This window comes from Microcaecilia unicolor, chromosome 7, assembly GCF_901765095.1.
Source record: "Microcaecilia unicolor chromosome 7, aMicUni1.1, whole genome shotgun sequence".
Taxonomy (NCBI): Eukaryota; Metazoa; Chordata; class Amphibia; order Gymnophiona; family Siphonopidae; genus Microcaecilia; species Microcaecilia unicolor.
In genome coordinates, this window is record NC_044037.1 from 285531937 (window position 1) to 285549084 (window position 17148).

Consider the following 17148-nt stretch of genomic DNA (forward strand, 5'->3'; position numbering starts at 1 on the left):
CCTGGGTTGCTATAAAGGGATGCATAAAAATCATGTAGAATCTGTACTATCCCCTCAGGCCGGGCTTCACGCGAGCCATCTGGCTTTATCAAAGATGGGACGAACCTATTACCCCCCCAATTCCTTATTACTCTTGCCAGCAATTTCTCTGATTTATTGCCAGATCTATGGAAGGTGAATGATCGGTGAAACAGCTGTTTTTTAGTGCGCTCGTGGATGAGAGAATTCAGTGCCGCGAGCGTCGACACCATCTCTTCCCTACTCCTAAGTGAGGGGGCTGCTAAATGTTTACGTTTTGCTGTCTTAAATTTATGCTCCAGCTGGACAATACCCTGTGCTAACCTCTTTGCCCGGGCACACATGTAGGAGATGACCTCTCCCCTCATAACTGCTTTTGACGTTTCCCAATAGAGAAGGGCCTCATCCTCATGCTGCACGTTGGTTTCCGCAAACAACTGCCATTTCTGTCTAAGAGGTTCTTGAAAATGTACATCCCCCGCTAAATGTGATGGGAATTTCCACTGGTTTTCTTTAAATCTACCCGCTCCTAGATCCATATCCACCCATATCATAGCGTAATCTGAAATCTCCATTGGCCCCACCTCTGCTTTCACGATCTGTGGAAAAATGTACCCTCAGCTAAAATATAGTCTAACCTAGACCACGTGCCGTGCACTCGGGAGAGGTGGGTATAATCGCGCGCAGTAGGATTGACCAAACACCACAGGTCAACTAAGTTCAACGCCCTGCACAGGTGTTGTATGCCCTTACCCCTACCCAGTGCCATCCCCGCTGAAGGCGCCGACCGATCTAATTGCCCATCCATCACCTGGTTGAAGTCTCCCACTAAGAGCCAGGGGGCAGTTGTATGTTGGAGACCCAGACGAATTATGTGCTGAAAAAATGTATGATCGTATACATTTGGCCCATAAATATTAAGCAAGAATACTTCCTGTCCCATTATGTTCAAGTGTAAAAGTATATACCTCCCCTGTGCATCCTGGGCTACTAACCGGGCCTTACATTGTAGAGTTTTATGAATCAGGATTGCCACTCCCCCCCTCCGCCCCTGTGCTGGAGAGAAGAAACATTCCCCCACCCACCTTTGCTTGAGCGTTTGACTTTCCTCCTCAGACAATTTTGTCTCCTGTAAACATGCTATGGAGGCTTTGTGACGTTGCAAGGCTGTTAAACGTTTTGCTCTTTTTATTGGCGATCCAATCCCAGCCACATTCCACAAGATTAATCTAGGCGGATGCATCTAATCCGGGTCCCAGAACGCCATCTCAGCTTCCTTCAAATTCAATGGTGATGTTAAGGCCCCCGGGTGCCCAGCCCCCACCCCAGAGCCATCCCCTCCTGACCACTCCACACAGTGCATAGTTTCCTCTTCCACCAAATACAAGTTTCTGTGCGACACTCTCATCCCCCATGCTCCCCAAACAAATCCCTCCTTCCCAGCCCACCCACCCCCTCCCCCCCTCTTTCCTCTCCTCCTCCATTAACCCACAACTGAGAAACCCCCATGTTAACTGAATCACAACATGCTGCGATCCCCACCCCACCCCCCACCCATCAACCGCACTTTTTAACCATACAGGATTTTCCTGAACACAAACTTACAAAACAGTGCATACTTGCCCCTGCTTTCTGCAATTATATAATTTCTTTCATGCCCGACTGACCCATCAGTCCAATGCTTTTTTTCAAGTAGGGGTCTCAGTTGTTTTCAGTTCCCTATTGATAAACTGCATGGCTGCTTGATCTGATACAAAAGGGATCCATTTCCCCTCATGTTGGATCTTTAGAGTAGCTGGATACAGCAACATAAAGCACTGATTTCTTTCCACCAGCGAAGCGCAGACTGGATGAAACTTCCGTCTCCTCTCTTGCAAGCTGGTTGAATAATCTTGAAAGATTCGTATTTGTACTCCAGCATATGTCAGTGACTCCCTTTTTAAGCGATATCCCCTAAGGATCTCTTCTTTATGTATATAGTTCAGTACTTTAATGATAACGACTCTGGGGCGCTGGCTGTTCTGGTGTTGTCTCCTGATCCTGTGTGCTCTCTCTAAACAGAGCGGCCCACGGCTGTCTGACAAAGCAAATTCTTTCACGAGCCACTCCTCCAAAACCGTGCTCAAATTTTTCTCCAGGATAGTTTCTGGCAGCCCCACTAACCGGAGATTACTCCGTCTAGCCCGGTTTTCAAGCTCGTCCAGCTTCTCTGCCTGCTGGTTCAGTTTTTCTTTGAGGCTCTTCATCTCCGGGTCACACTGCTGCCATGCGTCTTCCAGTGCAGATACCCTCGTTTCTACCTCCGTTGCGCGGCTCACGAGCGTTGCCATCAGCCCATCCACCTTTCCCAGGCGGTCATTCAGCGACGTGAACCTGGGTTCCAGCGCCGTTTCCACCGCCGTTACCAGCTGTGACAGTTGGCGGGCCGAGAACTCCGCTTCGCTTCTCGGCGTTCCGGGTGCCATCTTGGATTCGCCACTAGCGCCAGCCGTTTTTTCTTTCTCTGGCTTTGCACTTTTACGCGATGTTCCCGGCGACATGGACACCAGATATTGGTCCATGCACTCTCAGCCAGCTATAGTTGACCAGGTCAGTCGATTTCGGGGCTATTTGCAGGCAGTATCGGGCGGGAATCAGGCAGGGATCCCGGAGCAGTGCGAAAGCATGGCTACTGCTCCTTCAGCATCACGTGACCCCCCCTATCTCTAACATTAAATAAGATTATGAGAGGATGACTATAGTGTAAGGGCTGAAAACCTAGAGATTTTAGTATTTCTAATTTGTGATGCTGACGCAGTGCAATAGAGAATGTTTAATGGCATGCAGATAACACCTTAAATCCAAAACTACATTATATTTTGCACCTTATAGCTGTGTATAATAACGGTTTGTGACACTACAAGGAGAAAGAACTTACTTAAAAGATTTCTTGAAACACATTCTATTGTAGCTATTTTTTTTAAATACAGGGCCCAGCTACCATTACTGATGTATTATTTCTTAGCATATTAATGGGTAAGAGCTTAAAGTAATGTGGCCATGATGAAAGGTTGTTCTTGAATATTTTTCTGTCTTGTGAAATTAGCAATTTTGTTGTAAGTAAGCACAACTAATTCACAGTAGTTGGTGAAATTGGTGAGCCCAATATTCAGAAACATTTACCCTTATAGTGGTAGGAGCTATATGGATGAAATGCTTTCCATATATTTGCAGTGACATTATCTGTATAATGCCACTAAAAATTCTAATGGAATATCCTGGCGCCGCATTGGGATAGAGAGAGTACAATGGAAATGCACCTGACTCTTCTAATATCGGTGATACATAACTGCTGTCCGTATATCTATGAGGATTAGTTGAAGAAAACAAAAAGATTGAATAATGTCTCTCTGTAGAGCCAGCAGCAGTAACTGTTCTCCTTGTTTATTTAATGCCACTTACTATTTTGTTAGTAGTGATGAACGTACATATTGGACCCAGTATTCAACTGGCAATGATCAGTGTTTTGCTGACTGCCACCAACGTTATACCCAGAAATTCAGTGCCGGCCATGTCCAGGCTCCAGCATTGAATTCCTGGGTTTATGGAGCTGGCCAAACCATAGCCGGTTAAGTGCAGTATTCTTCACTTAACCGGCTATGGTGAACTGCATAAGATAGGACTGATTTTTATGGGGTCCTGTTTATGCAGTTAATGCTGAACACCTGCACTTAAACAGCCAAGTGCTGACTATGACCCCAAAATAGCCAGTTTTGACTTGGGCACTAACCGGACATTTTCAGCAATCGTAACCGGTTAAGTGCCACTGAATATGACCGGTTAGACCCAAACAAATAATTTAACTGGCCAGGAGCATTTCTAGCTGGTTAAATCACTTTGAATATCGACCCCATTATATTTAACTGTTGCAGTCATCATTTTAAAATATGCTGAGTGCAGCATTTTGAATATTGACATGAGTATTTTGATTTTAAGAAATCTTCAGATATCCAGCAAATAAATTATTTCTCTGAGGATCAGCAGGCTTCACATTCTCACAAGTGGGTAGACGATCCCGCGTCACCCAGGTTAGTAGTATACCAAAGAAAAAGGACTAGAGCTTTCTGGAGCACGAATGCATTCCCACCCATAGCGTGACCACTCCTCTCAGTTTAATACAAAAGCAAAAAATGTAAAAAGAAAAGTGAAAAAAGGTGGGCGGGATTGTGAAGCCTGTTGTCCTCAGAGAATACCTGCTACGGGTAAGTATCTTCGCTTTCTCCAAGGACAAGCAGGTTTACATTCTCACAAGTGGGGAATCCCTAACATCCAGGCTCACCCAAAACAACAAACATTGATCATTTGGGCCACACAACGGCGAGGACATAACACAGCTTAACCTGAAACTATATATAACTAGATGAAGGTGCAGCCTGAAACAGAACACAATGGACCTAGGATGGTGGAATTGGATTCTAGACCCCAAACAGAGTCTGAAACACTGACTGCCCAAACCGACTTCCGTATCGGGTATCCTGCTCAAGGCAGTAATGAGATGTGAACGTGTGGACTGAAGACCATGTTACAGCCTTGCAAATCTCTTGAATGAAGACTGACTTCAAGTGGGCTACCAACGCAGCCATGGCTCTAACATTATGAGCCGTGACATGACTCTCCAAAGTCAGCCCAACTTGAGCATAAGAGAAGGAAATGCAATCTGCTAGCCAATTGGAAATGGTGCATTTCCCAATGGCGACTCCCCTCCGGTTGAAATCAAAAGAAACGAACTGGGCAGACTGTCTGAAGGGCTTCTTCCGCTCCATGTAAAAGGCCAACGTTCTCTTACAGACTGATGTGTGCAAGAAGCTTTCACCAGGATGGGCGTGAGGACGGGGAAAGAATGTTGGCAAGACAATTGACTGGCTCAGGTGGAACTCAGACACCACCTTGGGCAGGAACTTGGGGTGCTTGCGGAGGACTATTTGTTGTGATGAAACTTAGTATAAGGTGCATCCGCTACTAAGGCCTGAAGCTCAATGATCCTACGAGCTGAAATAGCAGCCACCAAGAAAACGACCTTCCAGGTCAAGTACCTCAGATGGCAGGAAGTGGAGGAGTGGCCTAGTGGTTAGGGTGGTGAACTTTGGTCCTGGGGAACTGAGGAACTGAGTTTGATTCCCACTTCAGGCACAGGCAGCTCCTTGTGACTCTGGGCAAGTCACTTAACCCTCCATTGCCCCATGTAAGCCGCATTGAACCTGCCATGAGTGGGAAAGCGCTGGGTACAAATGTAACAAAAAAAAAATTCAGTGGCTCAAAAGGAGCTTTCATCAACTGGGTGAGAACAATGTTGAGATCCCATGACACAGGTGGAGGTTTGACAGGAGGCTTTGACAAAAGCAAACCTCTCATGAAGCGAACAACTAAAGGCTGTCCAGAGATAGGCTTATCATCTACACACTGATGATAAGCACTAATTGCAATAAGGTGAACTGTTACGGAGTTAGTCTTGAGACCAGACTTTGACAAATGTAGAAGGTATTCCAGGTCTGTGTAGGACAAGAAAGGGGATCTATGACCTCGCTGTCACACCAGACGGCAAACTTTCTCCATTTAAAAGAATAGCACCTCTTAGAGGAATCTTTCCTGGAAGCCAGCAAGACACAAGAGATACCCTCCAAAAGACCTAAGGAAGCGAATTCTAGGCTCTCAACATCCAGGCCGTGACAGCCAGAGACTGGAGATTGGGATGTAGAAGCGATCCCTTGTTCTGTGTGATGAGGGTCCGGAAACACTCCAATCTCCACGGTTCTTCAGAGGACAATTCCAGAAGAAGAGGGAACCAAATCTGTCGTGGCCAATAGGTCGCAATCAGAATCATGGTTCCGTGGTCTTGCTTGAGTTTCAACAAAGTCTTTCCCATCAGAGGTATTGGAGGATACGCATACAGAAGGCCTGTCCCCCAATGAAGGAGAAAGGCATCTGACGCTAATCTATCATGGGCCTGAAGCCTGGAACAGAACTGAGGGACCTAGTGATCGAGTTGAATGGCAAAAAGATCCACTGAGGGGGTGCCCCACGCTCAGAAGTTCTTCCAGGCTATGCTCATATTGAAAGACCACTCATGTGGTTGCATTATCCTGCTCAGCCTGTCGGCCAGGTCATTGTTTACACCCGCCAGATAGGTGGCTTGGAGAAATTTGCAGTGATGGCGCGCCCAAAGCCACATCTGGACGGCTTCCTGACACAGAGGGAGATATCTGGTGTCCCCCCCTCCCGCTTGTTGATATAGCACATCACAACCTGATTGTGTGAATTAGAATAATTTGGTGGGACAGCCGGTCTCTGAAAGCCATTAGAGCGTTCCAGATTGCTCAGAGCTCCAGGAGGTTGATCTGAAGACTCGTTTCCTGGACAGACCAAGCTCCTTGGGTGTGAAGCCCATCTACATGAGCTCCCCAACCTAGGTGAGACACATCTGTCATCAGCACCTTCTTTGGCTGAGGAATTTGGAATAGGAGTCCCAAGGTCGAATTGTCCACTATTGAAGACAGCACACCAGCTCCGGGGACACTTGAATGACATCCTCTAAGCTGCCCGTGGCTTGAAACCACTGGGAAACCAGGATCCAATGAGCAAACCTCAGGTGGAGACATGTCATGGGAGTAACAGACTGTGGAAGCCATGTGGCCCAATAATCTCAACATCTGCCGAGCTGTGACCTGCTGCGACATCCAAACCTTGGACACAAGGGAGAGAAGGTTGGCCACACGTGTTTCTGCAAGGTATGCCCGGAGAGTCCTGGTATCGAGCAGGGCTCCTGTGAATTCCAATTGTTGAGTCAGATGGAGATGGGACTTGGGGTAGTTTACAACGAACTCTAGTAGCACCAGCACCAGAATAGTCATGCGCGTGGATTCCTGAGTGCTCTCCTCCGAGGTGCTGTTCACCAGCCAATCGTCAAGATAAGGAAACACACAAACTCCCAGTCTGCATAGCGACGCTGCGACTACCGCTAGACATTTTGTAAAAACCCTGGGGGCAAACGCGAGGCCAAAAGGCAACATGCGGTACTAAAAGTGATGTGTTCCCAGCTGAAATCAAAGATACTTCCTGTGGGCTGGAAGTATCGGGATTTGAGTATAAGTATCCTTCAAGTCCAGATATCATAGCCAATCATTTTACTGAATCATGGGAAGAAGGTTGCCCAGGGAAACCATCTTGAACTTTTCTCGGATTAGGAATTTGTTCAAGGCACTTAGGTCTAGGATGGGACACATTGCCCCCTGTCTTTTTCTGCACAAGGGAGTACCTGGAATAGAATCCCTACCCTTCTTCCACTGGTGGAACGGGTTCGGACACGTGGGCCTTTAGAAGGGCGGAGAGTTCCTCTGCAAGTACCTACCTGTGCTGAGAGCCAAAGAATGAGCTCTTGGTGGGCAATTTGGAGGTTTGGAGAGCAAATTGAGGGTGTATCTGAGACGGACTAAAGAACCCACCGGTCGGAGGTTATGAGAGGCCACCTTTGGTGAAAAAACTTTAACCTCCCCCCTTGTGATCCCTCAAGGGTACTCTCATGTGCTGAGGGCCCTCTTGTGGCTGGCTCCTGCCCAGCATCACAAGCCCACAGCCAGGGCTGACTCGCGCTTTGCCTTTCTCTATGGCAGCCTGTAATCCTAGTCTCAATGTTTGGGGCTCCTCTTGCACTCAGGGTGACTGTTTCTCATATATCATCCCTTCTTAGAATCCTTCTTGAATGTATCCTCAGGGAACAGATCACCTTCCTGGTACACCTGATATGCCCCTTGACACCTTCCTTGGGAATAGAACCCTGGTTTCTCAGCTTTCACAAATATGCAAATTGGATACACCAGATGCAAATCCACTTTATTAGCACCCTGCTTCAGTCTTGTGGGGAACAACTTCTTTCCAGCATATCATTCAACTTCCAATAATACACAGTTCCATTAAAACCATGTCCATAGCCAGGTAAGTACCGTCTTGGTTTTTAGAGGGATCCTTCTCTCTCAACTTCCAGGGGATCTCCTCCAGCAGACTTTCAGGTCCCCATCTCCTCTCCTCTTTCTTTTCTTGGAGGGTGCTCTTTATAAGGTGGCTAATAATCCTCCCCACCTCTTTAGGCCCCTCCCCCTGGTTCCAGAAAGGTCCAGGCCCAGAACTCTCTCCACCTTTCCCTCACCTACTCTGAGAGCTCCCCCTGGTGGCCTCTTCAGGGAAGGGCAGGTCCTATACCATGAGCACCCCCTAGCTGCCCCTTCAGGTCATTACATAGACGTACCCCTTTTGGCTCCCACTAGTGACCAGAGCAGGGCATTTTTTAGACTTTTCCCTGGGACAGCGCCCTCTGGCGACCTCCTCAGGCTAGGCCAGTCCTGTTTTTATTACACCCCGACCGGCAAGTCATCCGGTACGAACACTTTGATCGCAGCTATGCTCTGGAGCAAGTCAAAAGCTTGTCTCTTGCTTTTGCTGAGGAGCAACAGGGGCGTTGGGCGCATTCTGTTGATGACAGCGAGCGCGCTGGGGCTGAGCCTGAGCAGGCTGATGAGCCGCCGGAATGTACCTACGTGTAGAATAGGAATAGGGACCACTCTGCGACCTACCAAAATACTTCCTGGATAAGGAGGCAGCTGCAGAAGACGTCCGGAGGGAGAGAGAAGACATAGCATCAGTGTGCTTCTTGATCTGGTCAGTGACCTCTTTGACCTTCTCTCCGAAAAGATTATCCCTCTGGCAAGGAGCATCCGCCATCTTCTGCACCAAATGGTCCAGGTCAGAAATACACAGCCATGAGAGTCTTCACATTGCTTTACCTTTGGGCAGAGATTCTGGATGCCACATCAAAAGTGTCGTATGTGCTCCTGGCCAAGAACTTGCGACCTGCCTTCTGCCGCTTGACCAACTGGTGAAATGGCTCGGCCTGCTCCGGAGGGAGCGCATTGACGAAGTCTGACAGCTGCCTCACCAAGTTCTGCAAGTAAACACTCGTAAAGAGCCAGTAAGACTGAATATGGGCGATGAGCATAGGGACCTGATAGATCTTTGTCACAAAAGAGTCCAGGGTTCTAGCTTCTCTATCTGGGGGAGCCGAGGCATAGTCCCTAGTACTCCTGGCCTTTTTGAGAGTGGCATCCACCACCATGGAGTTGTGAGGTAACTGAGACCTCACCAACCCAGGTTCCCCATGGATCCGATATTGGGTATCAGTCTTCTTAGGGACCACAGGAAAAGACAGAGGGGACGCCCAGTTCATGACAACGACTGCCTTGAGTACCTCATGGAGGAGCCATCACTGCCTCCTTAGGTGGGGAGATGTGTAGTCCAAAACCTCGAGCATCTTGGCCCTGGGCTCATCCTCTACTTCTACGGGGAATGGAATGGCCTCAGCCATTTCCCATACAAAAGAGGTGAAGGCGACTCTCTGGTGGAGACAGTTTCCTCTCAGGTGGAGGGGAAGGCTCAGAAGGGATCCCATAGGACTCATCGGGGGAGAAGTAACTGGGATCCTCCCCTGATTCCCATGAGCATTCTTCTTCAGTTTGAGTGCCTTCCCGCCTCCCGCAAGAACACGGACCAGCAGTAAAATAGTATAGCTACTAGGATAGGAGACAACTCCAAGGGGAGGTGGGAGGATATGTGAGAATGAATGGCCTGCTGTCCTCATAGAATAACTGTTACAGGTAAGTATCCCTGCTTTCACCGAGGACATGCAGGCCATATTCTCACATGTGTGAGAATATGGCCTGCAGGGCTGGTGGTTGGGAGGTGGGGATAGTGCTGGGCAGACTTATATGGTCTGTGCCCTGAAAAAGACAGGTACAAATCAAGGTAAGGTATACACAAAAAATGGCACATGTGAGTTTATCTTGTTGGGCAGACTGGGTGGACCGTGCAGGTCTTTTTCTGCCGTCATCTACTATGTTACTATGTGTGAATCTCTAGCTACCAGGCTCTCCGAACACAACAGTAGTAGGACAATAGAACCTCGCAATGTCGAGGTGAAGAAACAAATTAACCTGAAACTACAAACATACTGTGTGAGAGTGCAGCCTGGAACAAATCAAAATGGGCCTAGGGAAATGGAGTTGGATTCTAGACCACAAACAAATTCTGCAGAACTGTCTGTCCAAACCGACCATCGCATCAGGTATCATGCTATAAGTAATAGTGAGATGTGAATGTGTGGACTGATCACCATGTTGCAGCCTTGCAAATGTCTTCTATAGAGGCTGACCTCAATTGGGCTACCGATGCAGCCATGGCTCTGACATTATGAGCCTTGACTTAACTCTCAAGAGTCAGCCCAACTTGGGCATAAGTGAAAGAAATGCAATCTGCCAGCCAATTGGAGATTGTGCATTTCCTGATGGTGACCCCCATTCTGTTGGGATCAAAGGATGCAAAAAGCTGGATGGACTGTCCGTAGGGCCTAGTCCACTCCAAGTAAAAGGCAAATGCTCACTTGCAGTCCAAGGTGTGCAGTGTGCTCTCACAAGGATGGGCATGAGGTTTGGGAAAAAATGTTGGAAGAACAATTGATTGATTCAGATGGAACTCCGACACCACCTTAGGTAGGAACTTAGGGTGTGTGTGGAGGACTACTTTATTAGTGTAAGTTGGATCTACTACTAGGGCCTGAGGCTCACTGACTGCAAGCTGAAGTAACAGCCACCAAGAATATGACCTTCCAGGTCAAGTACTTCAGATGACAGGAATCCAGCGGTTCGAAAGGAGCTTTCATCAGCTGGGTGAGAATGACATTAAGGTCCCATAACACAGGCAGAAATTTGATGGGGGGCTTTGACAATAGCAAACCTCTCATAAAGCGAACTAGAGGCTGTCCAGAGATGGGCTTTCCCTCTACACGGTGATTGGTAAGCACTAATTGCAGTAAGGTGAACTCTTACAGGGTTGGTCTTAAGACCAGATTCAGAGATGTGTAGAAGTTATTCAAGCAAGGTCTGTGTAGGGTAAGAAATAGGGTCTAGGGCCCTGCCCTCACACCAAACAGCAGACCTCCTCCATTTGAATGAGTAGCACCTCTTAGTGGAATCTTTCCTGGAAGCCAGCAAGACCTTGGAGACACCCTCTAGACGATGCAAGGAAGCAAATTCTAAGCTCTCAACACCCAGGCTGTGAGGGCCAGGGACTGGAGGTTGGGATGCAGAAGAGATCCCCTGTTCTGCATGATGAGAGTCGGAAAACACTCCAGTCTCCGAGGTTCTTTGGAGGATAACTCCAGAAGAAGAGGGAACCAGATCTGCCTGGGCCTATAGGGAGCGATCAGAATCATGGTTCCATGGTTTTGCCTGAGTTTCAACAAAGTCTTCCCCATGAGAGGTTTGGGAGGATACACATACAGAAGTCCTTGCCCCCAGTGAAGGAGGAAGGCATCCAATGCTAGTCTGTTGTGTGTCCTGTCCCTGGAACAGTACTGAGGGACTTTGTGGTTGAGCGGAGTGGCAAAGAGATCCATCGAGGGGGTGCCCTACACTTTGAAGTTCTTGCGGGTAACACTCATACTGAGTGACCACTTGTTCAGTTGCATGACCCTGCTCAGTCTGTTGGCCAGGGTGTTGGTTTGCCCACCAGATACGTAGCCCTGAGAACCATCCTGTGCTGGATAGCCCATCCCCTGTTTTGACTGGGAAGTTGGCTGGGCCTTGGGAGCGCTAGGGTCTGAGCCTGCTGAGGCTGGTGAGATGAAGGAGCATACCTACGCCTCTGTGAATAATAGGGACCCCTCTTCAGCTTGCCCAAAAGCCTCCTGGATGAGAAGGAAGGTGCAGAATGCACCCAATGGGAGGGAGTATCAATGGTGTTTTTCATAATGAGGCCAGCAACAACCTCCACCTTCTCTCTGAAAAGGTTATCCCCCTGGCACATGGCGTTCGCCAATCTCTGCTGGACCACAAATCAGAGACACGCAGCTATGAGAGTCTGCGCATCGCTGTACTTTGGGCAGAGATGCGGGACACCACATCAAAGGTATCATAAGCGCCCCTGGCCAAGAACTTACTTCACACCTTCTGCTGCTTGACCAGCTGGCGAAGAGATTCGGCCTGCTCCTATGGGAGAGTCTGCCAAATTGGACATACTACGCACCAAGTTCCACAAATAAAGGCTTATGTAAAGCTGGCAAGATTGTATGCAGGAGATGAGCATAGAGGCCTGATACATCTTCCACCCAAAAAGAATCCAGGGCTCGAGCTTCTCTGCCCAGGGGCGCCGAAGCATAGTCCCTGGAACTCTTGGCTCTTTTGAGCGCAGATCAGGGAATGATGAGGCAACTGGATCCGATATATGGTGTTGCTCTTTTTGAGTAGGACAGGACCAACAGAGGGTACTCCCAGTTCTTCACCTGGACATTCAGGATCCTGTGAAGAGGGACTGTCACAGCCTCTCTAGGTAGAGAGTCATAGTCCAGGACCTCAAACATCTCAGCCCTGGACTTTTCCTCAGTCTCCAAATGAACTGGAATGGCAGCTGCCATTTCCCATACAAAACTTGAGAAGGAAAGGCACTCAGGTGGAGATTTCCTCCTTTCCTCAGGAGGGGAGGGGTCAGATAGGATTCCCCCTCTGAGAAGTACCCAGGGTCCTCATCAAGACGTCCATGAGCACTCCTCATTGGTGTCAGCAAAATACTCCTCATGGGGTACTGAGACCGATCCTGCCTCGAGATTGGGGAACCATGTCCTTGTCTGGAGAGGCATTGAGGCGCAGGCTCTACACTTGACTCCGGGGGAAGCTTCTTTCACTGATGTCAAAGGGATGCCTGCATGGGTGGCTGTTGACACCGGTACTGCACGAGGGGCAGCAGGTAGAGGTATGGTTGCAAGCACCCCAGATGCCGATGCATTTAATGCAGTCTGTGAAGGATCCCCGCCAAATGCTCATGGAGCATGGCCCGGATGCTCTCCTTGAGGGCCGCAGTCAGGAAAAGCTGAGCCATTGGTTGAAAAGCAGCCTGCTGAACTGTTTGAGTCAGTGGGGGTGCTTGGTCCTGGCTGCATGAAGACCCATGCGTTGGGATCTCCTCAGTGGAGAGAGAGCAATCCTCCCAGTGCAGACGCTTCTCAGGGACCGGATCCCTTGGTGCCCTGGCGCTTCCAGCACCATGCATCAAGGGGGTTCGATGCCGATACTTCTTTGCCTTCACCCAATGCCAGTCATTGATGCTCCTTCGTGCCGATGAGGACTACATCGAAACCCCACGCCTCCTAGGTGTAAGTTCAATGCTGACCGGTCTCAAGGGCTCTACACAGTGGTTGATGTCAAGGCAGGTCTTGATGCACGACCACTCCCAGTGTCTGATAGGGATTGATGCACCAAATGCTGGTGCAAGGCTTGACATCGAAACCGATGCCCACATCGAAGTTTCAGACCGGGCTCCAAAAATAATATTTCTTTGAACCTCTCTGGCCAGCTAAGTCCTTTTCTTCATTCGAAGACAAAGAACACTGCTGGAAGTGATTTGTTCAGGCCCAAAACACTGGAGACACCAAGAATGGGTGTCTTTACCAAAGATGGTCCTATTACATCAGGCACAGTGCTTAAAGTCTACTACTACTATTTAGCATGTCTATAGCGCTACAAGGCGTACGCAGCGCTGCACAAACATAGAAGAAAGACAGTCCCTGCTCAAAGAGCTTACAATCTAATAGACAAAAAATAAAGTAATCAAATCAATTAATGTGTACAGGAAGGAGGGGAGGGTAGGTGAAGGTGAGTGGTTACAAGTGGTTACGAGTCAAAAGCAATGTTAAATAGGTGGGCTTTCAGTCTAGATTTAAAGGTGGCCAAGGATGGGGCAAGACGTAGGGGCTCAGGAAGTTTATTCCAGTCATTGGGAACCTTCGATGACATGGAAGGGAAAACAGCCAAGGCCAAATCAAACGACTTGATGGTGATCCTAAAAAGAGGCAAATCACCAAGAAAAAGCAAGGACAAGAGCATGACTGGAGCTGAGGCCTAAGAGGACCTAATGAGCACAGTAAAAAAATAAAGTAAACTTAAAAGTGGGGTACAGTTCTTGGGGAGTCTGCTATGTTTTCCCTGATGCGAATGTGAATGATGATGTGAGAGTGAATGAGGGGGAGGGGAAGGGGAGTTAACTTTTCTTGTTCTTCATGATATTATGTTTTCATTGTGAGTGGATTTGTACTGTTTTATCCTTTTCAATAAAAATTATTTCAACATAAATGTGGGGGAAAATGAACTAAACCTATACAGGGAAAAAGGAAGAAAAATGAAGCACGTGGGTAAAAATCTCACTGGAAAGGCACAAAAAGCTCAAAATAAAGAACCGCACCAGTGAGGGAGCTGCGAAACAGTGCATCTTCTCACAGCGGCTGAGAGAAGACTGCTGTTCCCACACTCCCATTTAATTAAGATCTTTCTTTGCATTCCAATGAAGTTAAGTTTATAGCAAAAAGAGGACTATTCATACATTGTCCACAGTATTTTCTGCATATTGCACTGATGTGACTGTTCATGAGTTTAATATTTCATGGGCTCCAACAAGCAAGCGTTCTTTAACCAGATCTGATGTTAGTGCTGTAATCAGAATTCTGCCTAGAATGAAGAAAATAATGGCAGTTCCTAATGATATTTCTTTCATGACACTGCCTCTTATGCATGGTCACTGATGCTGAGATTGAGCAGCCATTTTTATACCAGTTATGCTCCATTTTTAAAGGTCACAGAATGCTGTCCTTGCTCATAAGTCAGCACTGGGTTCATCTCATGTTTTATGATGGCACATTGAAGTCTGGAAAGCTAAATAGCTTGAAGCTTGTAGTCATTTGTTTCTGTGCATCTCACAGAAGAGAAGCTTACACTCCAGGGTTTGACACAAATAAATAAAATATAAATAGTTTGTGTACCTTCTGTAATTATGTGTTCAGTGATTGAAGCATTTACTACATAATTAATTTTTCCCTGGGCATTAGTGTGTAATATGTATTTATAAATTATATGGTTTGCATACATTTGGAGACCCATTGTGTGCATGAAATCTCTTATATATATTTCCTATGATAATCCTGAAAACCCAGCTGGCTAGGTCACCTCCATAAGAGGGAAGGGAAACACTCATTTTATTTTACTGTTTTCCTTCCCTCTCCAGGAGCACACCTAGCTAGCTAGGTTTTCAGGATTATCACAAGAAATATGTATGAGAGAGATTTAATCCAATCACAGGGCCTCCAAATGTTTGAATATCAATCAATGCATATTTATTATAGTTAACACGACTGGTCGTGGTACTTCCAGTGTCAGGTTAGGAAACACTGATTATATATATATATAATCCTGTTTCTGGGACCAGCAGAACCAGTGGTGGCATGCACAAGGTAGTGTCTATTCACCTGTCTTGTTAGTTGTTGCTGCAGTTGCCACCATGCAGACCAGGCAAAGCAGCAACCTGGTGACCATATGAGTGAAAAAGAAGGAGAGGTAAAGGAGACAGATGGACCAATACATAATGATGGGGAGGGGGGAGATGGGGCCACTCTGGATGGTTGGGGTGTGGGGGAGGGGGAGATGTAGCCTTGCTGGATGATGATGGGGAGAAGGGGAGAGAGCCAAAGGGATGATGCTAGGTGGAGGGAAGAGAGAGAGGTCCTTGATGGCTGGGGGAGCAAGGGAAGAAAAGAGAGAAGATGCTGCTTCTGCATGGCAGAGAGGAGAGCTAACCTCTTTCTCGTTCAGAATTTTCTTTTTTTCCCTTCCTTTTTACCAAGAGAATGATCTAACTTGATCTATGTCTCTAAAAGAGGTCCCCCTAGTTCTTTGTCTGAAACATATGAGGGTTACAGTTAATTGATCTTCTCTTCTATTTTAGAGCTAAACGTGAGCAAGAATTGCTTCATTTTAAAAGGCTGAAAGAAGAGGAGGATCTAAAACAACAACTTCAGCTTCAGAGGCGAAGAGCTATGAGAATATTTCGTGAAAAACAGCTGACATTACTAGAAATAGTTCATGCTGGTATGTGATACTGTTTATGTCCTTATGGACTCCCCACATCACAGTGGCCCTTAACAAGCAATTGTGGGGGCATTTCACTAAAGTGCAGTAAAGTTACGCAGTCAATATACAGTTTGTGCCAAGTCTTTGCATTAACAGTTGCCAACCCCCACCCATACACTGGAAATACACAGAGGAAATACAATTAGCGTGCTTTAACAGCTCTGCAGATAATGCAAAGGGACTTAACGTCACCTGTTGAGTTACCATGTGTTAACTGCAAGGTGCAGTCCACACCAATTCCCCACCCCATTCCTTATTATACAGTTAATGCAAGAGCTACTGTGTTAATGGTTAGCATGTTCTAATTCCCATGTTAACAGGTTAATGCGCTTTAGTAAAAGGCCCCCTGGATATCTGTAGGACTGAATAGTGAAGGTTTAGAGATTTGCCAAGTGCCTCTATACCTGCTGGATTTTTTTTCTTCATTACACATCCTTCTAATGGTATGTAACATGAAATTTCATTAGCTCTTTGGCCAAGAGGACAGAAGCATCAGGAAATGTGTGCCTTTGGCCAGCCACCAGGGGAGTATGAGGCTATTTTGTAATTGCATACCTTGTACCACATAAGGCAGTGATAGTTCTTTCTTGGGATGCTCCAAAATTCCAGCTAACCTGACATATAAAGCTCTAACAAGTTGTACTTCAGAGAAATGTGGACTTTTCTATTTGTTTTCTTTTACTTTATTGAACTATGGTTATATAGGGTTGCTGCTTCATCTGTTATATTACAAATTGATAACAAAAGCAGGAATCTTTGAAGTTCACTGGTTCTAAATTCAGAAACTATAGTTTGGAATTAAACAGCTACCATATCTCTGTCAGATATAATTTACAGTGGTGATTTCCATTCAACAGAAAAGCCATTGCACATCATAAGGTGTTTAATTATTACATTTTTATTTTGAAAAATCTTGGATCATCATTATGTTTGGTCGTTCCCACTGTTCTTCTGCAACCTTTTGTGCCGAGTAGGAATTGTATTGTTTTCTCCTTTTTGTTGATTTATCCCACGTGCCAATTCTTTTCAACATCTGCCCTATGAATCATTATATGTGTTTTTAATTTTATCTTGTTTGGTTACTGTAGTAGTGCACTTC

The 17148-nt window shown here is 46.8% G+C and overlaps 1 protein-coding gene across 4 annotated transcripts in view; it reads left to right on the forward strand.

Annotated features, from left to right (window-relative positions):
* Positions 1–17148, forward strand: part of IQCB1 (IQ motif containing B1) — a 105671-nt gene that overhangs the window by 56697 nt on the left and 31826 nt on the right. For all 4 annotated transcript variants that reach the window (XM_030209760.1, XM_030209761.1, XM_030209758.1 and 1 more), the window contains exon 10: positions 15865–16007. In XM_030209760.1, coding sequence (XP_030065620.1) covers positions 15865–16007 — 143 coding nt within the window. The remainder of the gene's footprint in view (positions 1–15864; positions 16008–17148) is intronic.